At 39.8% G+C, this 16187-nt stretch overlaps 1 protein-coding gene and 1 long non-coding RNA gene across 2 annotated transcripts in view; both read right to left on the reverse strand.

Moving 5' to 3' along the window:
- Positions 1-2685: 2685 nt before the first annotated feature.
- The window catches only part of rnf168 (ring finger protein 168), a 20542-nt gene continuing 7040 nt past the window's right edge, over positions 2686-16187 (reverse strand). The window contains 7 exon segments of the mRNA XM_076076451.1: positions 2686-5504; positions 5506-5531; positions 7327-7387; positions 7544-7638; positions 7787-7945; positions 9346-9416; positions 10586-10784. Coding sequence (XP_075932566.1) covers positions 4997-5504; positions 5506-5531; positions 7327-7387; positions 7544-7638; positions 7787-7945; positions 9346-9416; positions 10586-10784 — 1119 coding nt within the window. The 3' untranslated portion in view covers positions 2686-4996.
- The window catches only part of LOC142932551 (uncharacterized), a 2893-nt gene continuing 1838 nt past the window's right edge, over positions 15133-16187 (reverse strand). The window contains exon 2 of the long non-coding RNA XR_012947489.1: positions 15133-16187. This exon is cut by the window's right edge and continues 1040 nt beyond it. This is a non-coding gene — a long non-coding RNA (uncharacterized LOC142932551).

The following is a 16187-nucleotide window of genomic DNA, read 5'->3' on the forward strand; positions in this document are numbered from 1 at the left end:
CTAACAATGCATAACCCTATCAATACATAATACTAACAATGCATAACCCTATCAATACATAACACTAACAATGCATAACCCTATCAATACATAATACTAACAATGCATAACCCTATCAATACATAACACTAACAATGCATAACCCTATCAATACATAACACTAACAATGCATAACCCTATCAATACATAATACTAACAATACATAACCCTAACAATACATAACCCTAACAATGCATAACCCTATCAATACATAATACTAACAATACATAACCCTAACAATACATAACCCTAACAATACATAACCCTATCAATACATAATACTAACAATACATAACCCTATCAATACATAACCCTATCAATACATAACCCTAACAATACATAACCCTAACAATACATAACCCTATCAATACATAATACTAACAATACATAACCCTATCAATACATAATACTATCAATACATAACCCTATCAATACATAACCCTATCAATACATAACCCTAACAATACATAACCCTAACAATACATAACCCTATCAATACATAATACTAACAATACATAACCCTATCAATACATAATACTAACAATACATAACCCTATCAATACATAACCCTATCAATACATAATACTAACAATACATAACCCTATCAATACATAATACTATCAATACATAACCCTAACAATACATACTATCAATACATAACCCTAACAATATATAATACTATCAATACATAATCCTATCAATGCATAACCATAACAATATATAACCCTATCAATACATAACCCTAACAATACATAACCTTATCAATACATAGCCCTATCAATACATAACCCTATCAATACATAACCCTAACAATACATAATACTATCAATACATAATACTATCAATGCATAACCATAACAATATATAACCCTAATAATACATAACCCTAACAATTCATAACCCTAACAATGCATAACCCTATCAATACATAATACTATCAATACATAACCCGAACAATACATAACCCTAACAATACATAACCTTATCAATATATAATACTAACAATACATAACCCTATCAATACATAACCCTAACAAAACATAACCCTATCAATACATAATACTAACAATACATAACCCTATCAATACATAACCCTATCAATACATAATACTAACAATACATAACCCTATCAATACATAACCCTAACAAAACATAACCCTATCAATACATAATACTATCAATACATAACCCTATCAATACATAATACTAACAATACATAACCCTATCAATACATAACCCTAACAAAACATAACCCTATCAATACATAATACTAACAATACATAACCCTATCAATACATAACCCTAACAATACATAATACTAACAATACATAACCCTATCAATACATAATACTAACAATACATAACCCTATCAATACATAACCCTATCAATACATAATACTATCAATACATAACCCTAACAATACATACTATCAATACATAACCCTAACAATATATAATACTATCAATACATAATACTATCAATGCATAACCATAACAATATATAACCCTATCAATACATAACCCTATCAATACATAATACTAACAATACATAACCCTATCAATACATAATACTATCAATATATAACCCTATCAATACATAACCCTAACAATACATAACCCTATCAATACATAACCCTATCAATACATAACCCTAACAATACATAATACTATCAATACATAATACTATCAATGCATAACCATAACAATATATAACCCTAATAATACATAACCCTAACAATTCATAACCCTAACAATGCATAACCCTATCAATATATAACCCTAACAATACATAACCTTATCAATACATTCTACTATCAATACATAACCCTATCAATAGATAACCCTAACAATGCATAATACTATCAATACATAATACTATCAATGCATAACCATAACAATATATAACCCTAACAATACATAACCCTAACAAAGACTCATGTTTGACCTCATCATCCAGTTCTGACACCACCAGCTGAGTTTAACTGATCCGAGTCTAACTGTTCAGACTGATTCTTCTGAACTGGTCTTGGTCTGTTTGATGAACAGTTTGAATGAACGTGGACATTAAGTATTCAGATCAAGTAGCTCCTAAAAATAAAATGTGTCAGATTTACTACCAACAGTCAGATATTGAAATACTCAATCATCATTTAAGTAAATATAAGGATCAGATTCAACTCAGTATCAGCTGATAATCAATGATAGAAGAGTCAAAAATACCACAATCATGCTTCCTGCCGTAAATCACAGAGAGAAATATGAAACTTTATAGAACTTTACAACACATGATGTGAGACCTGAACATCTGGGAAGTTTAAAACTGGATATGAGGACGGACGATGTGTGAACCGGGACCATTCTGATCCACAAGGGCAGATGTCAACATCAGGATGCTTCGGGGTCACATGACCACAAGGAAACCACAGAGAACTCAGAGTGATTCAACTTCCTCAAAGTGGACCTGCAGCTTCCCTAAAACTGAAGTATGGCAGCATCCGACAGGAAAGAAGTGGTTTGATATTAAATTATATATTCAAGTCATGATTATCCCCTAATGAGGCAAAATCAAATATATGGATCCAAAACTAAATATAGCCACAAGCAGTCATTTTGGGTGCAGCTAAAGAAGTGAATCAATGAACTGAATCAGATGAGCAAAGTTTAATTCAAGGCAAGATAAGATTATTTGTACAGCACATTTCAACAACAAGGCAATTCAAAGTGCTTCACATAAAACCATTAAAACCATCAAAGCATAAGGCAAAAGAAAAGGAGATTTAAAAACAATTAGGAACATTGTTTTTTAAAACACAAAAAAACAGTGTAAGAAATAAAATACAGTAGTAAAATGCAGAAATGTATTAATATCCTTGAATGTGGTTCAATTAAAGGCAGCAAACAGAAAAGTTTTCAGTCCTGATCTGAGGGTCTCAGCAGGCCTGCAGCTTTCTGGACTTTGTTCCAGATATGTGGAGCAGAACAACTGAATGCTGCTTCTCCATGTTTAGTTCTGACTCTGGAAACAGGAAGTAGATCGGTCCCAGACGACCTATGGGGTCGGGATGGTTCATAAGGTAGCAGCAGATCAGAGATGTGTTTTGGCCCTAAACCATTCAGTGCTTTATAAACCAACAGCAGGATTTTAAAGTCTTTGTTGGACAGGAAGCCAGTGCAAAGACCTCAGAACTGGAGTGATGTGATCCACCCTCCTGGTCTTAGTGAGGACTCGAGCTGCAGCGTTCTGACTGACTTTTTACAGAGACCTGTAAACACACCGTAACAGTAGTCCAGTCTGCTGAAGATAAATGCATGGACAAGTTTTTACACATCCTGTTGAGACATAAATCCTCTAATCCTTGATATATGCTTCAGGCGATAGTAGCTGATTATGTAATTGTCTTGAGGAGGCTGTTCAGGTTGAGGTCTGAATCCATAACTACACAGATTTCTGACTTGTTTGTGGGTTTTAACATCAGTGATTGAAGCTGAGCGCTGACTTTCAATCGTTCGTCCGTGGTACCAAAAACAACTACTTCTGTTTTATCTTTGTTTAATTGAAGAACATTCTGGCACATCCAGTTGTTGATTAGTTCAATGCAGTTACCCAGCCCTTATATGAGATTATAGTCCCCTGGTGATATAGTTATGTAGATTTATGTGTCGTCTGCATAATTATGATAACACACTTTGTTGTTTTCCATAATCTGAGCTAGTGGAAGCATGTAGATGTTGAACAGAAGAGGCCCCAGTATTGAACCTTGGGGAACACCACATGTCATTTTAGTCAGCTCTGATGTGTAATTAGCTACAGACAGATCCACCAGGTGGGGCAGTCCAGGTCACCCCCACAGCGTCGACCTCTTGTGAATCAGGAGTCGGAAAGTGCTTCACCTGTGGCCGAAGGTCCATTCAGCTTGTTCTGTGAATGATGTAATAGAGAGAGAGCGACAAGCTAATCGAGCAACTAGGCCACGCCCGGTTTGTGTCCACTCTTGATCTCACCAAAGGTTTCATCCAACAGATGATGGACCAGGTGCTCTGGTCGGCTACACTATTGGGAGAGTGGAGGCCATCACCACCTGGTCTAAAGTAAAAACTACCGATTGGACTTGTGAGCTATTATCAGTGTTTTATCCCTTTGCTACCACTGCAGCCAGCCACACCATGAGCATCACTCAAAACCTCCTTCAGAGCCTCATCAGACCATCTTTTGACTGTGTGAGTGACAGCCGGCTGCCTGTTTCAGAGGTTTGTAGGCAGGAGGTGAACCAGGTTATGAAATGAATCCAGTATTTTACTGTCTGGTGTGGCAGGTAACATATTGATTGTAACTAACAATCATCCACCAGCATCGCTGTCAGCTTCTCTCCCAGCAGAGATGGCCTGATGGTGGAGAGGGCAGTTAGTCCTGAAACCAGTGAGGGTCTCAGTCCTGGAACCAGTGAGGGTCTTCCTACCCCTCCAAACCTCTCAGGTTGTTCTGCTGTAGCTGAACAAACCAAAAGCAACATTAAACTGTCACTTTTATTGATTGAAATCAACCTTACCTTCTACCTTTAATCTGAGAAAAGAAAACACCTAAAACACAAACTGCTTTTTCCCCCCAGAGGATTTTAGACAAAAAGACAAAAAACATGTGAACATTGAACTAAATGTGTAATTTTTCTTTTCAGACAAAATCATCTCCAAATAACAAATTCGACGGAACCATCCGTTTTCAGAACCGTTTTATATGTTAGAAAAGTCACTGATGATCTCCAGTGATTTAGGGTTAGCAGTGATTCATCTCACCACAAACAAGTGCTGTGGACCTCTGTAATCTTTGGATTAGTGTTAGCAGTGATTCATAGACTTCTGTAATCGTTCAGGACTAATGAGAGAAAGTTACTGTTGTGAGCTAAACTAAAAAGGGTTGTTCTCTGTATGGTGGCCTTTCTAAGACATTTCAGGCTCAACTCTACCGGGACACAGAAGGAGAGCCGGAGAACATCTCGGTTAGAGTGGCTTGTTTTCTGGAGGAAGAGGAGGAGGTGGGGGTCTTTGTGGAGGGTCTGGTGGGGGTGCAGGTCTTCCTGGAGGGTCTGGTGGGGGGTTTTCCAGATGAGGAGGGGGTGCAGGTCTTTGAGGAGGTTCTGGTGGGCTGGCGGAGCGGGTATGGGTCTGAGGATCCTCTGCGTCTGTCGGTGGCTCTCTGCTTCTCCTCCTGGTCCAGCTCCTTCTGCAGAAGCAAAGCTAACCGCCGGTCCTCCCCCTCCTGCCGCTGTCTGCTCAGAAGCTCCGCCTCCAATTCAGCTATCCCTAACAAGTCTGCCCCGGGGGGGGCGGACTCTTCCAGCTCAGAGCTCTTCCTCTTGGAGGATCCATCTCCAGTCATGTGACTCCCGTGGGTCCGGGGGTGAAAGTGGACCTCCACTGAGGCTGACGGAGGATCTGATCCGTAGTAATCTAGTCTGGGGGGGGGGGCGCTCCACTTGAGAGACGAGGATGTTCTCCTGAAACAGGAAGTTTGATTATTTTCAGTTTAAATTCAACAACATCAAAACGTTTTTTCTCCCCTTAAAAGGAACAGTTAAAGATACTTTTTTAAAAAACATATATGAAATGTGACTTTAGGGGCAGTTAGCTTAGCATAAAGAGCTTAGTTTACACTATAAAATATGAACGTTGGTTAGTGAAGAAAAAGATTTAACTTCAAGTTTAACTGTTCCTTTAAGATGTTTCAACAGAACAACTTTAAGTTTAACTGTTCCTTTAAGATGTTTCAACAGAACAACTTTAAGTTTAACTGTTCCTTTAAGATGTTTCAACAGAACAACAACTTTAAGTTTAACTGTTCCTTTAAGATGTTTCAACAGAACAATAACTTTAAGTTTAACTGTTCCTTTAAGATGTTTCAACAGAACAACTTTAAGTTTAACTGTTCCTTTAAGATGTTTCAACAGAACAACAACTTTAAGTTTAACTGTTCCTTTAAGACAGTGGTTCCCAAACTTTTTCTGTCAAGACCCCCTTTGATGATATAGGAACATTGGACGACCCCCCCCCCCCCCCCCGCAACCCGACCCCAGATTTTTCTTGGTTTTTAATGAATTGCATTATAATGCATGAACTGTATAAAATATTTTTATTTCTTTCTAAAATAAGTACATATCACTTCACAGTTTATTCTTCAGTTTGTTTAACTGGGGAAAAAAATAGCAATAATAAAATATATATAAAATAAAAAATATATAAAATAATTTGTAAATACAATTAACTTAATTTCAAACAAAGTGCAAACAACATATACTGTATTTCCTCACATTGAACAGCAGGTTTTCTCAAACAATAAAATAACACAATTATGAACAAGGTGTGCAGGTCTACATGGACCATATTATTTTGTGATCATATTCCTATGTATATTCCTATTCATATATATCAATCAGTGACTGGTGTGGGCTTGCTTTGCTTTACAGATTTTGTCAAAGCGGGGTTGCTGGTTGGAGATAGCTACTCTCAGTTCATTCTCAATGTTCAACTTTGATCTGTATTTGGTCTTCATTGCAGCAACTGCAGAAAACCCTGTTTCACATAAATAGGATGTGGCAAAAGGCAACAGTATGCCCATAGCTCTTTGGCCTAGTAGTGGGTAGTCTTTCTCCACTCCAATCCAAAACACAGCCAGTGAATTGGATGTGAACTGTAGTCTCCTTGTTGAGTCAGATGTCATGTCAATGTACTGCTCTTCCTCTGTGGTACTGAGGTACCTTAGTTTGAGGCGTTGTCGAGGTGGTCGCGTCGCCTGTTGCGGCTGTAACAGAAGTTCCATCGGATTTGCGCTTTAGACCAGTCACAAATCTGTCCATCTTTGTACATACTTCCTTCTCTTATCTTTATCTTTCTCTGTCGCTCCGTATCTTTCTCGCTCTGTGTCGCTGTGTGTCTCTCTCTCGTTCGCGCTCCCTCACTCTCTCTCTCCCTCGCTCGTTCGCGCTCTCTCGCTCGGGCGCGCGCTCGCTCTCTCGCTCGCTCGCTCTCGCTGGTTTTGCCACAGTCGGTCTGTGACATGAGCCGCTCTGGTGGCGTGGTTGGAACACAGTGCATGTCACGTCGGTTATTTTATATTGTTTTACCGGTGTATGTGTGCGTCTGTGTGTGTGGGTTGGTGATGAAGCCGCGACCCCCCTGTAGTACCACCGCACCCCCCCTAGGGGTCGCGACCCCCACTTTGGGAACCACTGCTTTAAGATGTAAATAACGTTAATGGAGGATGTTCATGTCTAACAGATGTGACGACATCATTACCTTGTTGGCCATAAAGCTGCAGTCTTTGGAGCTGCTGTTAGATGGAAGAGGACACAGAAACCTGCAACACACATGAGACCACAAATCCATTATTGTCATCATGACTGACAGAGAACACACTTCTGATCAGAAACTATCAATGACCCCTTACTCTTACTGGTCTTAATGGAACCAGGTTCATCAAATCACTGGTACCTGAAACAACAAGTGGACTTACTTCTCCATCTGTCCTCCGCTGACCTCCTTCTTCTTCTTCTTCGCTGGAGTGACGTCAGCAGGACCAACGTTGTCCTGAGAGACGGAAGCAGAGTTCTGCAGGAGAAACAAACTATTAATATATATATATATATATATATATATATATATATATATATATATATATATATATATATATATATATATATATATATATATATATATATATATATATATATAGTTCTTCATTCACAGAAACACTGACCAGCTGGCTGCTGATCAGTCTGGCCAGTCTCTCGTCGTCTTGGCGCCTCCTCGTCTCCTCCTGCAGCAGCTCCTCCTCCTCCTCAGCCAGCAGACTCTGGATGAACTCCTCACTGGCTCTCCTCTCCTCCTCGTCCAGTACTCGCTTCTCCTCTGTCAGCTGACAACAACAACAAGGACCTGAACCAACTGAATGACATGTTCTGAGCAGGATCAGAATACAATTTAACACAATTAGTGTCCGATCACCTGAAACTAAGAGGAGTCGTGTTTTCATGAGCTCAGAATGAGTCCTTCATATTTATGGTTTCTACAGGAGCCCGGAAGGGACAAACCAAACACCGACTCTAGAGAGACTTTCATGTTTTTACGTTATCTGAAGGTCGGGATAGGAACTGAAACCTGGTATTAATATCTCACTGGAAACTTATCTAGAATGTCAATTATATTCAACTTTATTAAGCGACTTTGCTGTTGTAAACATTACTGCTGCTGTAGAAACTATATTTAGTTATGTTCAAAATATAAATAAACTCTAATCCTGTTTTGAATTGATTTTAAATGATCCCCGTTCTTAAAAACATGTATTTAGAGCAGGGGTCTCAAACTCATCTTCACTCTGGGCCACATCAGCATCACGGTCGCCCACAAAGGGCCGGTTGTAAATGTAAGACTGTGTAAATGTAACTACTCCTAACATATTGGTAAATAACTGTCTCTGCATTTGATTATTGTTTATTCAAGTGTAAAAATATTGTACATGCAGTTATATGACTGTAAAAATATATTTAAGCACATTTCTGTTATAACTTAAATCCTTTTAATTTAGGGTTAAGAAATCCACATTACTCTATCAAAGATCAAACTATTAAAGAAAATAGCAAAGACAAATATCAAACACAAGTTATTACAATAACTTTGTTCAAAGCTTAAAATCCTTTCAAGGGTGCGTTTGCACAATCCCACGTGAAGTATTTCGTGTGTTGTAAAGTCACATTTAGTCTTCAATGTACTCACAATACATTTCCATGTCACATGTAGGGTAACCAGCCAAAGAGCTGCTTCTATGACTGTGTGTTTAAGTATCTCATAACTTCGACTTTCTATCTCATAACTTCGACTATGGGGATATTTTTATTACCAAGTCTAACTTTTAATTATTTTTTAAACTTTTTTTTTTTTTGCTGGCGGATTCGCGGGCCACATAAAATGGCGTGGCGGGCCGGATTCGGCCCTGATTTAGAGTATTGATAAGAGTAGCTTCTAGTAAAGATACTCATCTCTACCTGTAGCGCTCAAACAAAGATCTCTAAATCTTACACACTGTTCCTTTGAATACAATGAAAACACACAATCTTGAAATCTATTTAGAAATGTATAAAAACTACCAGAACTTAAAGTCTGTAATGATTAAATACTTTATTAAAAGGGACAGTTAGTCCCATAAAAATGTGTGTAAATCAACCTATCGCTCAATAACACTCACTTATTATAGTAATAATCATAATTATTATTATGACAACATAATTATAATAAATAATAATTATAGAATAAACTTACTTTGGTGACCTGATCCTCATATTCCTGCTTCAGCTCTCCAGGCTGACTCACTCTGGGAAAACACACCGAGACTGCGCGCACACGCACACGCACACACACACACACACACACACACACACACACACACACACACACACACACACACACACACACACACACACACACACACACACACACACACACACACACACACACACACACACACACACACACACACACACACACACACACACACACACTATTTCCGGTGTTTCTGCAGCTTCTTGTTGAATTCAGAGATTCTATTGTTTCTTCAGAGTTTTCCTGTATTTTCATCTCATTTCACAATAACAATACATTTTATTTGTATTACTGTAACAAGGTACTCAAAGGCCCTTTTAAAAACAAACAATAAAAAAAATAAAGAAAATAAACAAAAACATACATGATTAAAAGTTGATTTAAACAGACGAGGTTTTAGGGTTGGAGAATGTCTGAGGAGCTGGAAGAGAGAGATTCAGAGGGAGGGGGCCCTGACCCCCTCCCTCTGGATCCCTTCAGGAGGTGGGAGTCGGTGGATCTGAGGTTGCGGGGGGAGCGTGTCGATGCAGGAGGTCAAAAAGGTAGGAGGAGGTTTAGGGTTGTGAAGGGCTTTACGTGTTTGCATGTTTAACAATGTTGGTATGTTTAACAATGTTGGCATGTTTAACAATGTTGGCATGTTTAACAATGTTGGCATGTTTAACAATGTTGGCATGTTTAACAATGTGTGCATATTTAACAATGTGTGCATATTTAACAATGTTGGTTTGCTTAACAATGTTTGCATGTTTAACAATGTTGGTTTGCTTAACAATGTTTGCATGTTTAACAATGTTTGCATGTTTAACAATGTGTGCATGTTTAACAATGTTTGCATGTTTAACAATGTTTGCATGTTTAACAATGTTTGCATGTTTAACAATGTTTGCATGTTTAACAATGTTTGCATGTTTAACAATGTTTGTATGTTTAACAATGTGTGCATGTTTAACAATGTTGGTTTGCTTAACAATGTTTGCATGTTTAACAATGTTTGCATGTTAAACAATGTTTATATGCTTGCTGCTTGTTGCAAGTCAGATTGTTATTAGAACACAACAAACATACAACTCTCCTCTCCCCAATAATATAAAGAAATAAATTAACACAACCAGCTTCATGATATCACTTATTATGAGGATCATCAGCAGTATTATGGGATGTCTGTGTGTGTTGGTACCTCCTGGCTCCTCCTCGGCGGCGTCCTGCCCGTTGAGGCGGCGCTGACACTGCAGAGGGAAGCAGGTCTGGATCTGGTCCCACAGCTGCTGGTCCACCAGCGTGTTCTTCCTGCTGTTCAGACGAGCCCAAGTGGAAACTCTCTTCCTGCACAGCGGACAGCACAGCGTGGCTTTATCCACCGACTCCAGGAAGCACACCTGTAAACACATATAATAATATATTTAATACTATAGTATAATAAATAGTATTTACACAGCTGCAATGCTGTGTGGGGTCTCCTGGTGGTGATCAGATTTGTTTTACAGTACAAATCAATCTCCCCAGACAGTGTGCATAATAGACAATAAACTTAGTACGTAACGGATTCCTTTACTGGAACTTTGTAGTCTCCTCCTACCAGCTGAACCCAGGACACTTCTTTAGTTCTGCATTTGACCCAAAGAGTATGGAACTCATGATCTGCTAACCAGATGCTAACTAAACTACTTCTAACTGATCCTGATGGAGACTTTTAGAGCTGAATCTTCTGCGTAAAGGAATGGATTGTAATCATAAGCTGACTTCATGTCATTGACAAAACAGGAAGTAAAGTGGCCCTTAAATGTTTCCCTGTGGGACCCCACGTTTAGTGGTAGTGGTGTGGACATTGTTCTCTGATCACTGTAGATGATAACAGGCAGAGCCCAGTTCCCTGAGATTTGTGATGCGACTGGCTGGCCTGCACTACCACACAGGCAGAACTCCTCCTCAACCCCTGCACTCAGCCGGACAAAGCCAAGGACAGCTGAGAAAAGTAGAACCAGCAAAAAGAACTCCACAACAACCAAGCCTACAACTTCAAAACAGATTTGCTCCATTGTCGCAGGATCCAAAATCTTCATCTGATGGCCTGGACAAGCAGCTATCTTCTCAAAGCAGGGTAAGAACTGAGAGTAAATGTGAGAGTAAAAGGCCGCAGGGAAAGCTAATGACTGGGCCTGAGACTCTGATTGTTGGTGACTATGCTGTCAGATGTCAGAACACTGTGCAGCAAGAATACCCAAATACTCTGCTTTCCGAAAGATATGGTCTCGAACATGAGACAAAATCCTGGACATCGTGGCTGCCTATCCCACAGTGAAGAACATCATGGTGCATACAGGAAGCTGTGATATTGTGAAACAACAGTCTGAAGTTCTGAAGCGAGACTTTATTGATCTGTTAAACACAGTCAGCTCTGTCAAGGCTGAGGTGTTTATCAGTGGTCCTCTTCCACCAGTCAGAGGAGGAGATGAAGGATTCAGCAGGCTGTTTGCACTGAACAAATGGCTGTCAACTGCATGTACTGACATTCAGTACATTTTATCAACAATTTCTACCTTTTCTGGGAGCGCAGACATCTTTTTAAGGCACATGGAGTTTGCCTGAACAAGTCGGGGGTGAAATTGTTTACCTCCAACCTATTTTTCTTCCTGCGTCACCCGTCTGTTCCTACTGCCAAGGACAAGACACAAGAGGAGTCTAAACAAGAGGTAACCACACAGCATCGCCATGAAGACCTTACGGGAAGGATGCCCCCACCTAAGGAGATCCACGAGGAGGAGTCTCCAACCTCACCATCAGGGGCCGCCTCTGATCTCCCACTTTCTCCCCCCCTCCAAGAGAAGGATTCTTTACCTCCCTCACCAGCACCCACTTCCACCCCCCAGACTCCATCCAGGTCCCCCTCCTCTCTACTCACACTCTCCCCATCCTCCCCCCACCTGGAGTTCACTGACCACATGAAAGAGCTGGTCATTGCTGGACCCAAACTCGCTCTCCACACTCACATTTTGTCTCCTATAATCTCTCCTTAACGTACAGCCCCACCTCCACCACTGGCTCTAAGTCTTCAGCCAGTTTTGACACAATCGGTGAAGTTAGAGCGCCCTGCCCCTCCCCCACTTCCACAACCATAAAGGCAATAATTGATATCTTCTGGGTCCAGGCTACAAGGCTAATGACACCAATGACTCTCTCCAGGAGAAGTCGGGGCCCTGTATGCAGCGAGCCTTCTCAACTCCTGTCCTGATAGTTTATAGAAAAAGAAAGGTGAGGCTGCGAAGAAACAATAGTAAACCTGCAAACTTAACATACATTCCTCGTCAGCCTGTCCAAATAAATTGGGCAAATAAAGCTTTAAACACGTTAAACTTAGCTTTATTAAATGTCAGGTCTCTGTCAGGAAAAACATTTTTAATCAATGATTTTATTGTTAGGCACAAACTGGACTTTTTGTTTTTAACTGAAACATGGTTAAACCAAGATAACAGTGCAGCTGTTCTTAATAATAATACATTTTATTTGCAATGCACTTTTCATTTGGAAAATCTCAGAGTGCCACAGAGCCAGTACATAGTAAAAACATAGTAAAAACAACCTATAATAAAAATAACTAGTAAACATAAGCATAATAAAGAAATTGAAATTTAAAATTTAAAAATGATTGAATCAACACCTCACAACTTCAGTTTCATGAGTGAAACAAGAGCGCATAAGAAAGGAGGTGGAGCTGCTATTTTATTTAGTGATTCTCTTCATAAAGCAGATGTCCTTTGGTCATTTTGAATATGTGGCTCTGAATTCCACTCAAGCTTTATTCCTGAACATTTACAGACCACCTAAATACTGTGCAACCTTCTTTGATGAGTTTACTGAACTGCTGTCTATAATCTGTATTGATTTTGCCTGTGTTGTTATTGTTGGTGATTTTAATATCCATGTTGATAATCCCCAGGACAGAGGGTCTATAGATCTATGTGGTGTCCTTGATAACTATGATCTGACTCAGCATGTGACAGGACCCACCCACAACAGGGGGCACACTCTGGACCTAATCATCACCAAAGGTGTAAACATTTCCAAGGTCGCTGTGACTGATGTTGCACTCTCTGATCATTTCTGTGTTTTCTTTGAGAGTGCAATCTCCTTGCACACAAATGTCTAAACCGAGGTTGTGACGAAGCGTTACATCTCTGAAAACACCAGTGAACTATTTATTCAGAAGTCCTCCTCCACACCAGCCGTCTCTTGTATCTCAGTCAGTGAGCTTGTAGATGGCTTCAATTCTAAAGTTAGAAATATTATTGATGACATTGCACCCACTAAAGTGAAGGTTGTCTCGGGTAAGCAAAGACCTCCTTGGAGAAATGCCACGCTGGTCAGAATAGAGAAACGAGAGTCGGAAAGCTGAGCGCAGGTTGTGAAAAACAAATCTCCAGATTCACTGTGACATCTATAAAGAGACTTCCCAATTATAATTTGGAAATGCAAGGCAGTCCTTCTCTGACATAACCAAAAACAATAACAATACACGCGCCTTATTGGCTACCGTCAACAGGCTAACAAATCCTCCAGTGTCAGTAGCTGCTGAGCTCCAATCCACATGGACATGCAATTACATTACATTACATTACAGTCATTTAGCAGACGCTTTTATCCAAAGCGACTTACAATTCAGATTCTATCACATTTCTATACCGTAGGCTCAGCTACGGGAGCAGTTTTGGGGTTAAGTGTCTTGCTCAAGGACACATCGACATGCGACTCGCAGAGCCGGGGATCGAACCTTCGATCCTCTGATTGAAGGACGGCCCTGCTCTCCACTTAGCCACAGTTGCAATCTATTTACCTCCTTTTTTACTGACAAAATTCAGAAAATTAGACAAGCAGTCAGTGCCTCCACACCAACCACAGGATATGTGTTGTCCCCTTCTCTGAATAACATCCATTCAAATATCATGACACAATTTCATTCAATCGACCGTAGACGCCTAGAAGACATTATACAACATCTGAAGTCATCCTCCTGCTGCTTGGATATTCTACCAACACACTTTTAATAAAATGTTTCAAACTGCACGACCACTGATCTCTTACACATTGTAAAGACATCCCTTCTCTCAGGTGTCTTCCCACAAGCCCTAAAACCTGCAGTTATTAAACCGCTCCTAAAGAAGGCTAGTTTAGACTCCGCAACAATGAACAATGATAGGCCAATATCACACCTCCCATTGTTAAGTAAAATAACTGAAAAAGCATTTTTCCAACAGCTGAACTTCTTGGCCGTAAATAACTGCTTTGATGTCTTCCAGTCAGGCTTTCGACAGCACCACAGCACTGAAACTGCTCTTATTCAGGTTCTCAACGACATCCACTTAAACACAGACAATGGCAGAATTTCAGTCTTAGTATTACTGGATCTCAGACCCTGTCCACATTACTCCGTTTCTCCTTGGATGCAGATTTGTCAAATAGAAACGATCTCCGTCCACACGGGAGTTTCAGCATCATTCTCGAGTTGATCTGCGTCCACACGGCAGCCTTCGAAGGCGGACAGCACGTGACCATTAACGTACACTGGGCATGCGCGTGACGGTGTAAACAGGAAGTGGATTGCTTGCTTAGTTAAAAAAATAAAAATACGACAGAGTAATAAAGTAGTCTTTAATAATGAAAGGTTGTATTTGATACTTAAGATCTTCCTCTAAAATCTCCCTCTATAAACTCAAACAGACACAGTTCGTGGAAAGTTTTAGAAGTTTTATTTTTCAGACGTAGTTACAGAGCTGCGGGTCTCTCGCTCTCTCTCTCTCTCTCTCTCTCTCTCTCACATCAAATTTACTTTAACATCAACACTTACACGTAAACGTTTACTAGATTATGGGTCCATCAATGTGGTCTCTCATTCGTTTCCTCCGTGTTGTTGATGTCTGTTCTCACTAGTAGCTCTGAACATCATGTCCGCCTAGCTAGCTTCTAAGCTAATTTTAACATTACCGCCAATGGAGAAATGCTAACCGCGATTAGCATTACAGCGGTGCGGGTCCATCTCTCTCTCTCACATCAAATTTACTTTAAAATCAACACTTACACGTAAACGTTTACTAGAATATGGGTCCATCAATGTAGTCAACACACCTCTCTCACTCTATTCTGCTCTTGCTTCGTGCAGGAAAGCTTAGCAGATCGCTAACAGTAGATCCGTGAAATAAAGACCATGGAATCCATAGAAGAGTTTCAAGACTTCAGTGTGAATCTTTCTTATTTGTAAAACTGTGGAAACACAATATGAAATATGGCTTTACAAACTGTCCCTATACACATTACATGAATACAAAACAACAATCCATGATATTGCCAGCATGTAACATGTCCGCCTAGCTAGCTTCTAAGCTAATTTTAACATTACTGCCAATGGAGAAATGCTAACCGCGATTAGCATTTAATACAACACAAATGTTATACTAAACACGCGAATAGAATATATCTACGTACATCTTTTCATGCTTCATAAATACATACTTACAGACTAAGGTCTCTCAAGGCTACCAAACGGAAGAAGTAAAACGTTAGTGCAGCGTGTCTTGTCATTAGAATCTAAAAACAACGAGCTGCTCCATAGGGCTGATGACGGTCACGCCGCTCGCTAATCACTCCAATAACAGCTGCTTCTTCCACAGAAATGCAGACTTTTACTGCACAACAGCTGCTAGCTGCTGCTAGCTGTTGTGCTAGCAGCAACATCATGTAGCTGTTGTGCTAGCAGCAACGCTTGCAATTAGTTATCCATGTTGAAATGA

This window comes from Anarhichas minor, unplaced genomic scaffold, assembly GCF_050575085.1.
Source record: "Anarhichas minor isolate MPS153535 unplaced genomic scaffold, ASM5057508v1 ptg000057l, whole genome shotgun sequence".
Lineage (NCBI taxonomy): Eukaryota > Metazoa > Chordata > Actinopteri > Perciformes > Anarhichadidae > Anarhichas > Anarhichas minor.